Raw genomic sequence first — 14,115 nt, 5'->3', positions numbered from 1 at the left:
GGGCCTCGCTAAGTAGCTGAGGCTGTCCGTGAACCTATATCCTCTGGTCTCAGCCTCCTGAATGCTGGGATTACAAGTGTGTGACACCACACCCGGCTTGTTTTTTCTTCTTAAAGGTAAAAACTACAGATATAATGAATTGGCACACATTCCAACTGGATGTCAAATGACTGGGTTTTGAAATCAATATTCAGCTGTCACTAAACGTCACTACCATATACTACGCTGCTGGGATACAAGAACAAAATATAAAACTCGATAAAATTTTAAACATTTTACCACAATTTTGCTATGAGATTTTTTTTTTTTTTTTTTTTTGCACGACTGGGGATGGAACCCAGGGGCATTCTACCTCTGAGCTACACCCCCAGGCCTATTTTTTATTCTTTATTTTGAAACCAGGTCTCACTGAGGTGCAGAGGGCCTAAGTAGCTGTGGCTGTCCGTGAACCGCAATTCTCCTGTCTTAGCCTCTCAAATGCTGGGATTACAAGCGTGCGCCACCACGCCCGGCTTGCTATGAGATTTTTTTTTTTTTGAGAAATTATTTCTTAACACTGAATGCGGCTGGATGGATTCTGTTGCTACTGTATATTGTTGCAATTCCATATATTTTCAAACAAAGTCATTAGAAAAGCCAGATTAATTTTGGCTAGCGTTGTCAGTTCAGGCAGGGCTGAGAGCAGTGGTATCACCAAGTTATTAGGCTTTCTTTTCCATTATAGGATAACTGATGAGATAAAACATGTATCTCCTACTTAATGAGTTTGAAGTTTCAGTTGATAGTGATGATGCAACTTATTGAAATAATTCCATGAACTTAAGCTCTGTGGACTGTGTGATGATGATGCTTTCCAAGTGTTTCCAGATGAGTCAGACTGTTGCCCTAATAAATATACATCTATTTTTTTTTTAATGTAAGTTGGGCGTGGTGGCACATGCCTGTAATCCCAGTACTTGGAAGGCAGAAACAAGAGGATCACAGGTTTCGGGACCTCTGCAACTTAGTGCGACCCTGGTTCCCAAATAAGAAATAAAATACAGCTGTGGGGTATAGCTCAGAAGCACAATGTCCCTAGGTTTAATCCCCAGAATCACAAAAAATAAATTTCTACTATGTCAAGTAGTTTTCCACTGTTCAAGTAAAGCTTTCGTTCCTAGATCTAGAACCAACAGCACTCTCAGTCTCAGTGAGAAGGGCCCAGTCTCTTGAGACTCGTGGCTTAGAAGGTCCCACCTTGGCCCTCCTCTATCTACAGGGGAAGGGTGCACAGGGCCCAGCACTCTGCCCATTGAGGCCTGCGCCTCATCGCCCTGTTCTTCCCCACATTAGTGTTCCTGGAGGCAAACCACGCCACCCACGGTGTACGCCCAGCCCGAGCAGTGCTGCGGATGGCTGTCGTCAGAGGCACAGTTGGAGCTGGAACATGGAGGCCGAGATATGCATCCGGCCTTTCCAAGTGCGGTCCACGCAGCCACCCGGGGGAGAAGGCAAACCTCAGAGCAGGGCCTGGCTGGCTCCAGCCACGTGCTCCACAGCAGAACCCAGGAAGGCCAAGACGTCTGATCCCACGTGCCCAGGTCTTCATACGAATATATTTGTTATAGGAAAGAGAGGGTGTTTTGTTCCTAAATGTGTAAGTGTGTACAATTTCTAACTGCGTGGATCTATGTTATGTGAGTCTCCATTTGTATGCTGCCCCAAGCCCAGCTGTACACCAATCTGGAATGCTTGCACGTGTTTGACATTGTTACGCTGACTACAAACACTAGCGACCTGGAATGGTCCTTTCTTCGCGGGTTTTGACGTGGCTGGCTCACTGTTATTATTAAGGTTCTCCCCTAGACCTCACCTCCCCAGAGAAATCGTCTCTGCACACGAGGTCTAGAAGAGCCCTCGTCAGTCCCCTCTATCACTTTATCATAGTTTTTTTTCATAGTCCTTTCTGGTATCTAAAATTATTTATGTAAATGCCATCACTGCAGAAACACTGCCTGCCATGTTACTCACTTCTACACTGATAGATTCTTACTTTCCTCCATGGGTCAGTCTTGCATATTTTATAGCATACTGTCCCGGATCTGGCCAGTATGCTGCCCTGTATTTTTTTTTATCCCCTCCCCTTTTTTAAGTGTTCTTTCTTTTCTTTTTTTTTTTTTTTTTTTTTTTGGTGGTACTGAGGGTGGAACCCAGGGGCTTTCTACCTCCAGGCTATACTCCCAGACCTATTTTATATTTTGTTTGGAAACAGGGCCTCACTAAGTTGCTGAGAGCCTAAGTAGTTGAGGCTGGCTTCAAATTTGTGCAATCCTCCTGTCTCAGCCTCCCAAGTGCAGGGATTACAAGTGTGAGCCACCAGGCCCGGCTAAGTGTTCTTTCTTTTCTGGCACCACAAGAGGTTCTAGATTTATCTGTACTTTCTAGCTCCAGCCCAAGAAGTGTCTATTGTTCCCAAGTCCTTTTAATATCTAATAATTATAATGACTACATGCTAGATTATAGAGCATAGTTAATTTACCAAAGTAATTCTACTCTATGAGGCTTGCTTCCTGCTAGTGGCTGACCAATATCCCCAGGTATCATCTCTGGTTACCAAGTAACTACAGAGAAAAGCCACAGGATTTTATCTCTAAGTCATATATATTTTTAATAATATATATCTTTAAATCACTCATATGTCTATAAATCAAAAAATATATATTACATATGTATATATAGAAATGTATGTATGTGTATGTATATATATGTGTATGTATATATATATATGTGTATGTATATATATATATATATATATATATATATATATATATATATATATGTATATACAGCCCGGCATGATGGTATACGCTTGTAATTCCAGCATTCGAGAGGCAGAGACTGGAGGATCACAGTTCACGGACAGCCTCAGCAACTTAGTGAGGCAATTTGCAACTCAGTGAGATGCTATCTCAAAAATAAAAGGCCCAGCCGGGCATGGTGGTGCACGCTTGTAATCCCCGCGCTTGGGAGGCGGAGACAGGAGGATGGCGCAGGTTCGAAGCCAGCCACGCTGGCATAAGAGACCCTGTTTCAAAAATATAAAATAGGTCTGGGAGTGTAGCCTGGAGGTAGAAGGGCTTCCAGGAACCCCAGTACCACCAAAAAAAAAAAAAAAAGGCCTAAAAAATATGGGGGTGTATCTCAAAAGTATCATGATCCTGGGTTCCATCCCCAGTACCGTGGGGGAAAAAAAATTATACACACACATACACACATAGTGGTATTGAAGACTGAATCCAGAGGCATTCTACCTCTGAGCTACACCCACAACCCTGTTTTATTTTTATTTTGAAACTAGGTTACAGAGAGTCTTAGTACTTGCTAAGACTCCTTGAGCCTGCACTCCTCCTGTCTCAGCCTCCCAAGTACTCAGATTACAGGTACACGACACAACACCAGGCTCAAAAATCATATTATTTTGTGTGGTACTGGGGATGGAATCCAGGGGCATTGTACCTCCAAGCTACACCTCCAGACCTATCTTTTAGCCTTTTTATTTTTTGAAACAAGGTCTCACTGAGTTGCGAAGGGCCTGCCTCGCTAAGGAGATGAGGCTGTCTGTGAACTGCAATCCTCCAGTCTCTGCCTTCCAAATGCTTCAAAAATCATATTTTTAATGTTTTCCTGTAATCCCACGTACTACAATCCCATGCTTGTAATCCCAGTACGTGAGCACCAGAAATGCTGTGTATTGGTGCTAACACCAAAACCAAACCAGATAATTAAAATAAAATTATTTTATTTTTTGGTGGTACTGGGGTTCCTGGAAGCCCTTCTACCTCTGGGCTACACTCCCAGACCTATTTTTTATACTTTTTTATTTTTGGAAACAGGGTCTCTTAAGCCAGTGGGGCTGGCTTTGAACCTGCGCGATCCACCTGTCTCCGCCTCCCAAGCGCGGGTATTACAAGCCTGCGCCACCACGCCCGGCTCAAACCAGATAATTTTAGAAGGTATCTGAAGAGCCCATTAAGCTTGTATTACTGGTTATTACTGGGCTTGTATACTGAGGAAAGAATGTACAGGTGAGGAGGAATGCTCTGGAATGTGATTTATTCCACTGTTGCCTTTGTGACCTCAGGACAGTTACTCAACTATCCTAAATCTCAGCTTATCCTCTGTGAAATGGGAATAATAGGGTTTATCTCTGAGAGTTATTTAAAAATATCCCTGTAGAACAGTTGGCACAATGCCTGGCATATTGTAACAGCTCATTAATTAATACCAGATATTTCTTTTTTCTTCTTCTTCTTCTTTTTTTTTTTTTTTTTTTTGCAGTACTGGGGATGGAACCCAAGGGCATTCTACCTCCAAGCTATACCCCTAGCCCTATTTTTTATTCTTTTTTATTTTGAAACAGGGTCACCCTGAGTTGCAAAGGGCCTGAGTAGTAGCTGAGGCTGGCTGCAAACTGCGATCCTCCTGTCTCAGCCTCCCAAATGCTGAGATTACAAGTGTGCGCCACCACGCCCGGCTCAATACCAGATATTTTATTACTGTCCTGTGCACAGAATGACTATTTGACTTTCTATTTATAGAGAAGAGACTCAGGAAGTTTCATAGGGCACATGAAGCATTTCCTCTTAACTGGGTAAACCAAATATGTAAATAAACTATGACTTTAGCTCAGAGCTGTTCAGTTACTTGGGTTTTTTTTTGGGGGGGGGCACTGGGGATTGAACCCAGAGGCATTCTACCTCTGAGCTAAACCCCCAGCCTGATTTTATTTCTTATTTGGAAACAGGGTCTCACTAGGTTGCAGAGGGCCTCGCTAAGTTGCCAAGCTAGCTTCAAACCTACGATCCTCCCGTCTCAGCCTCCCAAGTACTGGGATTACAAGTATACACCAAAATGTCCAGCTTGGTTACCTTTAGATACACGAGTGTTTTGTTCTTAATTCATATATGGATTCATTTGTTTTAGCTTATTTAGAGAAAATACAAAACTTTATATGCCAAGTACTGCAATTAGTCATACCATCTGATGGCTTAGCTGATTGGGGGCTGACGTTTAGTGAGCAGGCGGCTCGTTGAGGCAAATCCCTCTAGCTATGTGATTTTAACTACAGCGTGGTTCTGCAATGATGAACCCCAAGAGAATGTTAGAGTGAGCTAATGATATCATTTTGAGCTCATAAAACAACTCAGAACCCACTAGTGGACGCATTTTTTTAAATGTTAAACTTTTGTATACTTTAGAATGACAATTTGGCAATATGTAGCGAGAGACTTTATAGATGTTAACAGTAATTTACAATCCTAGAATTTCTCCTATAAAAATAAGAATACAAAAATGTATTTATAAGTATTGTGCTCACAATATTGTTTATAATAGCAGAACATTAGAAAGAGCTCATATATCCGATAATGGATACATTAAACTATGGTAGAGTTATACAAGGTAAAAAGAACATAGCCGATAAAATTAATGACATGCATGTACATTGATTGATATGGAAAAATGGTCATGATGTATTTTTAGTGGACATCCCATGATAAAAGAAATACAGGCTGGGCGTGGTGGCGCACGTTTGTCATCCCAGCATTTGGGAGGATCGCAGTTTGTGGACATCCTCAGCTACTTAGTGAGGCCCCTTGCAACTCAGTGAGACCCTGTTTCAAAATAAAGAATAAAAAAAATAGGGCTGGGGATGTAGCTCGGAGGTACAATGCACCTGGGTTTCATCCCCAGTATTGCAAAAAAAAAAAAAAAAAAAAAAGAAAGACTGCATGTTTTTATAAAATATATTAATATATCTAATCATATGTAAATAATGAGTATAGATATACAAGTATATAGGAACCTATACCAAAATATTAATAGTCATTATGTCTAGGATGAAAGGTAGAGGTACTTTTGAGTTTTCTGTTTTCCTCTCTCTCTTTTTTTTAACCAATCATACCATTCAACCAACCACAGAAGCATGAAGAATCTTTTCTGTTGTTGTTGTTATTTTTGTTTTGTTTTGTTGCAGGTCTGGGGATGGAACCCAGGGGCATTTGACCTCCGAGCTACACCCCCTGCCCAATTTTTTATTCTTTATTTTGAGACAGAGTCTCACTGAGTTGCAGAGGGCCTAAGTAGCTGAGGCTGGCCGCGAACCGTGATCCTCCTGTTTCAGCCTCCTGCATGCTGGGATCACAAGCGTGCGCCACCACGCCCGGCTGCATGAAGAATCTTAATATCTGACTTATTCAATGTCTTAAACACTGATAGTAACTCCTAGTATATCCTGGCATCAAAAAGGCAAGTGTATTGCTTCTTTGCCTATTAACTCTCAGATTAGACAACCTTGAGAATTTTAAGGGTTTGGTATTGATCATAACTATTAAGCATAGCACTGAAGTCCAGAAACTTACCAGACTGAAGGGAAAAAAAACCCACGTTTTCCTGATACATGTTCTTAATAGAGAGAAACAGTGTAAGCAAGATATACACTTTGAGGTAGGAAAACTTACTGCAGTGGACAGTCTGGATGCCAATGTCATTTCCAAGTTCCCTTTGAGGCCAAGAAGGGCAGGAACTAAAATGAAAACTTCTGTTACATTTTTAAACACCTCCCAGTGCTGTAAAAAAAAAAAAAAGATAAAAATTTCTGACAATCTTTAAAAAAAAAAAAAAACCATGTTAGAACGAAGATGTTTCTAAAATCCCCAATTTTTTTTTCCAGCTTTGAATCTACATTTTGAAGCACTAAACTGGTCATTTAAACAGTGAACGTTTAACCTAACCCAGAAATCCCGAGCTTTGGAACTCTGAGTTACTTTAGAAGATTGAGTTGGAGTGAAACTTGTAAATGTTTTTATCACTTTCTATCAAGAGTGAGTAGTGGCTGGGCGTGGTGGCGTACACTTGTAATCCTAGCATTTGGGAGGCTGAGACAGGAAGATCACGGTTCACGGACAGCCTCGGTTACTTAGGCCTTCTGCAACTCAGTGAGACCCTGTTTCAAAATAAAAAATAAAAAAATAGGGCTGGGGTGTAGCTCGGAGGTCGAATGCCCTTGGGTTCCATCCCTAGTACAACAACAAAAAAAAAGAAGAGGGAAAAAAAAGAGTGAGTAGTATAGTGACTGGTTAACAGCCTCTGGAATTAGACCAACTGGACTGAACCTTAGTTCCAACACTAGTTACAAAAGCTGCACAAGAAAATTACACTATTATTACTGAGTTCACAAAGAAAGAAACAGAGATTGAGAGCGGTTACATGATTTCCCCAAGGTCAAAAGATGGGACCTGGCGTGGACCACAGGGATTCTAAGTAGTTCCATGTTCTGGTCCTCATGTTAGGGTGTGAAGCCAAGAAGCTGAAGGGCACCGGGATAATAAAAAGAGCACGAAACCAGAAAGATAATTTGTTCTTCTAGGCACGGATCTGTCACAACCTGGCTGCGTGAGCCTGAATGAGTCCCGCTATCTTCCTGATCTTAATTTCTTCGTTTATGAAATGGAATGAAGATAATATCTGACCTAACAGAGATGCGTGATAATGAAAACAGAGACAAACACGTTTTCTAGGCTTAAAAGACCATATTAATGCTTTAATGAGAGTGACTTCACTCTCATTAAGAGATGATTGTCCCTGTAAGAGACTTTATGAGGTAAGTACCTATCAACTTTGTGCCAAAAAGTATAAAAAAACACATACCTTGTCACTAGTAACCAAGACAGGTAAGGAACGTTAAACATAAACCCACCAGGTAAATGAAAGGAAAATTCAATTTTTTTTCCAAAATTCCTCTAGAGATCGTTCCAAATAAATATAGAACTGGGGCTTAAATACCATTTAGAAATGTTTATGAGCTCAGTCTTTCATAAAATCCTGCTTCAAAGCATTCTCAAAGGAAAGTCCTGCCAGGTTCAGGTCAACTAAGGAAGTAGCTCAGCAGTAAAGCACTTACCTACATGTGCCAGGCCGAGTTCAATCCCCAGTACAAGGGAAAAAAGAAAAAAGCCCTGGATGTGTAGTCTTAAAAGCTAACAAGCAAACAATTGGGCCCATTTTATAATGGGTTAAAAATTCTAGCACAGAAGCTGGGCATGGTGGTGAACTCTTGTAATCCCAGTATTGGGAGGCTGAGACGGGAGGACTAAGGTTCGCAGACAGCCTCAGCTACTTAGTGAAGCCTTTTGCAACTCAGTGAGACCTTGTTTCAAAAATAAATAATAAAAAAAAATAGGGCTGGGGTGTAGCTCGGAGTTAGGATGCCCCTGGGTTCCATCCCCAGTACCAGAAAGAAAAAAAAATTCTAGCATGGGAGCTGAGGATGTCACTCAGCGCACTCAACTTAGCACGTGTGAGGCCCTGGGTTCCTACCCCAGCTCTGCAGAAAAACAAACAAAAAAAAAAAAAAAGAAGGGGCGCTCACACAAATTCTGGTGCGCTAATAGACTGAATCCTGTACGACACCATTCATTGATGGCGATGATGATGGTGAATTCAATAGTAGCAATAAATATTAACAATATGCCTGTTTTAGGTAATATTCTTTAGATTTATTCTTTACCACAAACCTCTTAGATATTAGTTTTATCAAATCCCAGATAAAACTCAAGAATATATTTTATGTAAGTCATCATTTTAATGTACCTACCTGCATGATTTTATCTAGAAAAAAACAAATAATATTTAAACATCTCTATCATAGCTCAGAGGTAGAATGCCCTTGGGTTCAATCCCCAGCACCACAAAAGAGCAAACACTTTTATTTTAGCTTATTTTATTTTATTGTGATACTAGAGGTTGAGCCCAAGTGTGCCTACTGAGCTACATCCCAGCCCTATTTTTCATTTTGAGATAGGCGCTCCCTAAATTCCTGAGGCTAGCCTTGAACTTGTGATCCTCCCTGTACAGCCTTCCAAGTAGCTGGGATTCTAGGCATGCACTACTGTCCCTAGCTAGCACTTGCTTTGTGTGTGTGTGTGGGGGGGGGGGTGTCTGATTTTGGAACCCAGAGGCATTTGACCTCCGAGCTACACCCCCTACCCTATTTTAATTATTTATTTTGAAACAGGGTCTCCCTGAGTTGCGGAGGGCCTCACTAAGCAACTGAGGCTCTCCACGAACCGCGATCCTCTGGCCTCAACCTCCCGAATGCTGGGATTACAAGCGTGTGCCACCACGCCCGGCTCTTGATTTTTAACCATAGCACTGCTAAAAGCCCAGTTTTTCAAATATATAGCATCAAAAGCAGCAGAAATGTGATCTAATGTTGAAACACTGAATTGGACTTTCTTGATCTCTTTTATTTTTCTATACCCCTTGCAATATTGGACATTCTTGATAACATTCTTAATCTCTTTCTTTCAGTGTGTGTGTGTGTGTGTGTGTGTATTGAACCCAGGGGCATTCTACCTTCGAGCTACACCTCCAGCTCGTTATTTTATTCCTTATTTTGAAAGGGGTCTCACTAAGTTGTAGAGGGCCTCACTTAGTAGCTGAAGATGGCCATGAACCTACATCCTCTTGTCTCAACTTCCCAAATACTAGGATTACAAGCCTGTGCCACCATGCCTGGCTGATCTTTTTACATATTTGCCAAATTACAAGAAAATACTACTGGGTTTTAACCAATGTTCTTTATTTGTTTGGGGGTTTTGTTGTTCACAGTGCCTGGCACATGCTGGGCAGGTGCTGTACCAGTCAGCTTTCCCCAGCCTCTGTGATCTTTGTTACTGATGTTAGTTTCCTTTCATGTGTTTATTGGTCTTTCCAGTTTTTTGTATCTTTTGTTCATTTTAAAATTGCATTATACATATACATATTTTTTGTTTTGTTTGTTTTTGGTGGTACAGCGGATGTACCTTTGAGCTACATCCCATCCTGACTTTATTGTTTTATTTTGAAACAGGATCTCACTAAGATGCAAAGGACCTCCCTAAAGTAGTGAAGCTGGCCATGAACCCGAGATCCTCCTGTCTGCCAAGTACCGGGATTACAAACTACTCCACCACACACAGCTTGTGTTACTTATTGATCTGCAGGAGTTCTTAATGTATTACAAGTACACAATATCCTATTGTATAATCCTCTTTCTAAAGTAGTAAGTTGTCAAAATGTGTTGTTTGTCGCTGTCAGTTTCATTGTCCATTTCTCCCCTTCCTCCTCCCCCTCCTCCCTCTCCTCTTTTTCCCTCTCTTCCTCCTCCTCCTCCTCTAGAAGCAATGGCCTCTGACTCCTGGGCTCAATCTGTCCTCCTGCCTCAGCCTTCCCGGTAGCTGGGACTACTAGTGCACACCACTGCACCCAGCTCTAAGGTGGATCACAGTTTGCAATCAGCCTCAGCTACTTAGTGAGGTCTTCTGCAACTTATTGAGACCTTGTTTCGAAATAAAGAATAAAAAAAATAGAGCTGGGGGTGTAGCTCAGAGGTAAAATGCCCCTGGGTTCCATCTCCAGTACTGAAAAAAAAAAAAAAACACAAAAAACACAAAAAACAAACAAACGGCAAAAAAAGACAGTGATACTAAAAATGAAAACTCACCTGTACTATATCCAAAACCATGCCAGCTGAAACTGTTCCAAAACCAGCTAGCAGAAATGGTACAAGTATTTGTAGTGCCATGATGCCGCTGGATTCCCTGGGTAACTTTTGGTTCGTTTCCACAATAACATCTTCGTCCCCGTCACTAGGTCTGTCTTCGTCTTGCAACATGGCGGTGGTTTCGGAGGCCTCCCTCCCGTCGCAGTAGTTATAGTTGGCATAGTCGTCATACTTCTGACCACAGCTAGACGCCGCGTGCCCGTTACTGCCAAGGAAAGACTGCTCCGAGAACCCATACTCCACGTGCGGTCCAGACCTGCTACTGAAAGTCTGCGTTGCGCTTGACAGCCCATCTTGCCAAAGGCCGTTGGCTTTTTTGTGCCTGTCTTCCTGGTTCTTCTGGTAAATTACGGGAACCATACTCAATAGTAAGTTTAAAAAATTATCAGATTGAATCGTATTTAAATTTAAAGTCCAATCTACAAAACCTCCTCCACTCCTTGGCCCACCACTTGTTTGATTAGTAATAGATCTTCCTTTACTATTAGTCATATTGTTACCATCAAAGACCCCTGTGTTCTTCGGATCTCAAGCTTCGTGAACCACGGCAGGTGAATCAGAGCCACAGGGCCGCTTGCTCAGGCTGTGGTGGACTTCACTGCGTACGAAACGTTACCTCTAGTAAAGGATGTTTAGAAGTGCCACAGAGGGGTTGAAACTGCCAAGAAAAAATGAGTTAAGACTTAAAACTCAGATTTAACTACCTTGATACTTAGTTTTTCAGAGTTAAAAAGTATAAGACGCATCTTCAACTACCATAAGATGCTGACACTATACTTTGTAGGCTTGAGACAGAGAACTGTTTGTGCCATACAATGGCTTTGTGGCTAGAAACAAAATACAGCTCTATTTTTGTGTCCAATAGTGGATAAAAGCATTTCTTATTTTTGCATAGTTTATGTAATTAATTCCCATGGAAGGTCTTCATCTCCTCTGAAGTTCAGCAGTAGATAACTTATTAAATAAAATGGTGGCTTCTGTTACTATAGAGGACTCAGATTCAAATTGTTATCAGCCCTTTATATATGTCAGTAAACAAAAGAGAAAGTATATAAAACTATATTTCAATCATTGTATAATAAACCATACTACTTTATTTACAATTTACTCCGAGGCTAGGATCGGAGCCTGCCGAGGGGTGAGGTTGGTGCTGCAGCCAGCAAGGCCCGGTTCAGGGCCTGCCATGAGGCAAGGCCAGTGCTGGGGACTCCAAGGCTGGGATCGGAGCCTGCCAAGGGGTGAGGCCAGTGCCAGGGCCAGCGAGGCCGGGATCAGAGCCAGCCATGAGGCAGGGTTGGTGCTGAGGCCTCTAAGACCAGGGTCGGGGCCTGCCGTGAGGCAAGGCTGGTACTGGGGCCTCAGAGGCTGAGATCAGAGGCTGCCATGTGGCGAGGCTGGTGCTAGGGTCAGCAAGGCCGGGATCAGTGCCTGCCATGCAGTGAGGCTGTAGCTGGAGTCAGAGAGGCCTGGATAGGAACTTGCCTTAAGGCAAAGCCAATGCTGGGGTCTCCGAGGCCGGGATCGGAGCCTGCCATGAGGCAAGGCTGGTGCTGGAGCCAGCGAGGCCAGGATCAGAGTCTGCTGGGTGGCCAGGCTAGTGCCAGGGCCTTCAAGAGTGGGATTGGAACTTGCAATGCAGCATACACAGAGAAATATCACAGAAAATAAAAAATCAGATGCTTTCCCTAATATGCAAAAACTAGGAAGAAATGGGTAATAGGAGAAAATCTAGTTGAGGAAAGGGCCCTATGGAGGAGCAATTAAGGTGACCAATCAGGAGGGATGGGATGGGGGAAGAAGGAATCTCTTTAAAACACATGATATACATAAACAAATATATCAGAGTTAATCACTAAATCAAGCATGGGATTGAGGGGTGGGAGGAAATGGGATGGGGATTGGATAAAGGCTAACTGGATGATGTGTACTTGGATATCCTCATAAATCGTGTATTCCATTGTGATGTTTGACTACAATGCACCAATAAAAATAGATTTATTTATTCATTTATTTTATTTATTTATTTATTTGGTGGTACTGGGGTTCCTGAAAGCCCTTCTATCTCCGGGCTACACTTCCAGACCTATTTTATATTTTTTATTTACTTGGAAACAGGGCCTCTTAAGCCAGCGAGGCTGACTACGAACCTATGAGATTCTCCTGTCTCTGCCTCCCAAGTGCGGAGATTGCAAATGCGTACCACCACACGCAGCAATAAAAATATATTAAAATAAATAAATAAATAAAAGATGAAGAGACAATAATAACATTTTCTCTAAAAACATTTAGTAGATATCCTGAATACAGTACAGGGATTTTTTTTTTTTTTTTTTTTTTTTTTTTTTTTTTTTTTTTGGTACTGGGGTTCCTGGAAGCCCTTCTACCTCCAGGCTACACTCCCAGACCTATTTTATATTTTATTTGGAAACAGGGTCTCCTAAGCCAGCGCGGCTGGCTTCAAACCTGCACTATCCTCCTGTCTCCACCTCCCAAGTGTGGGGATTACAAGCGTGTGCCACCACGCCCCAGTACAGGGCATTTATTTCACATGTAAAATTAGGTTAGAGTTATATTTATAGTTATGACATTAAAAAAATCACTAGTAACTGACTTAAGAATATAATCCTTTTATTATTTAGGAAATAGTCAAACTGAAAAAGGAGATTATAGATACATATTAAATCCTCCATTTTGCAAGTCGACCCAAGCAAAGCTTGCAACGCACATACGTAGTACGTACTTCTCAAAGTCTTCTCTGGCCCATAAGCTCAGAGTAGGCCCTTGACTGGCTGGCCAGCGACCGGATTCTCTTTGAAATAAGAGACACAGCATAACGAGTCAGTGATGGACACCGGAGCTGCAAGGCCACGCGCCCCAGCCCTGCAAGGGAGCCTGGCCACTTACACAACAGCTGCCACTGCTGGAAAGTTTCAAAGCTATCCCAGGAGGTCTGCAGGCCTCTACCACCCCTTGGGAACACCTGTACCTCCAGGAGCTTCCAAGATCAATAAACTGGCACACAGATGGTCCCCTGCCTATGAAGTGTCTACCTGCCAGGCTAGACTAGGACCTGTTGCCAACAGTCCTGCTGATTATAATGAAAATCAATGCATCCCTCAATATTTGTTTTCAAGCACCTTAGGATAGTCATCTCTTCTCCTTGGATAAGAAGACTGATAGTGAGGGACGGCAAAGGGAGAAGGGAGCCAGGCGATGCAGGCGCCAGGGCCTGGCTCCTCTGTTTCTTTCTTCCGTCCTGTGATTATGAAGGGCCTGGGAGTTCCTGCTGGCAAACATTCCTAAACTATGGATTCTAGTAGATGGGAGGATATATATAGGTTACATGAAAATCCCACGCCATTTTGTAGGAGGGCCTTGGGCAGTCACTGATCTTGGTACCATGGGGGGTGGAAATTGCAGTCCTGGAGCCAGTCCCCCCATGAATACTGACAGGTAACAGCAGTTGCCATTTGCCACTTGAGGATGGTCAACACACAGGGAAAGTCCATGTTTAAAGACAATCTCATGGATGG

At 42.3% G+C, this 14,115-nt stretch overlaps 1 protein-coding gene across 1 annotated transcript in view; it reads right to left on the bottom strand.

The window, feature by feature from the left end:
* The window catches only part of SLC41A2 (solute carrier family 41 member 2), a gene marked incomplete at both ends in the record, with an annotated part of 113,291 nt that extends 102,217 nt beyond the window's left edge, over nt 1–11,074 (bottom strand). Inside the window, 2 exons of the mRNA XM_080705140.1 lie at nt 6,498–6,605; nt 10,523–11,074. Coding sequence (XP_080561266.1) covers nt 6,498–6,605; nt 10,523–11,074 — 660 coding nt within the window. The remainder of the gene's footprint in view (nt 1–6,497; nt 6,606–10,522) is intronic.
* Between the last annotated feature and the right edge of the window lie 3,041 nt (nt 11,075–14,115).

Source organism: Muscardinus avellanarius (genome assembly GCF_963383645.1).
Source record: "Muscardinus avellanarius genome assembly, chromosome: 11".
In the NCBI taxonomy this organism is placed as follows: domain Eukaryota; kingdom Metazoa; phylum Chordata; class Mammalia; order Rodentia; family Gliridae; genus Muscardinus; species Muscardinus avellanarius.
The sequence above is the reverse complement of the archived record's forward strand: the minus strand, read 5'-3'. Positions and strand labels throughout refer to the sequence as shown.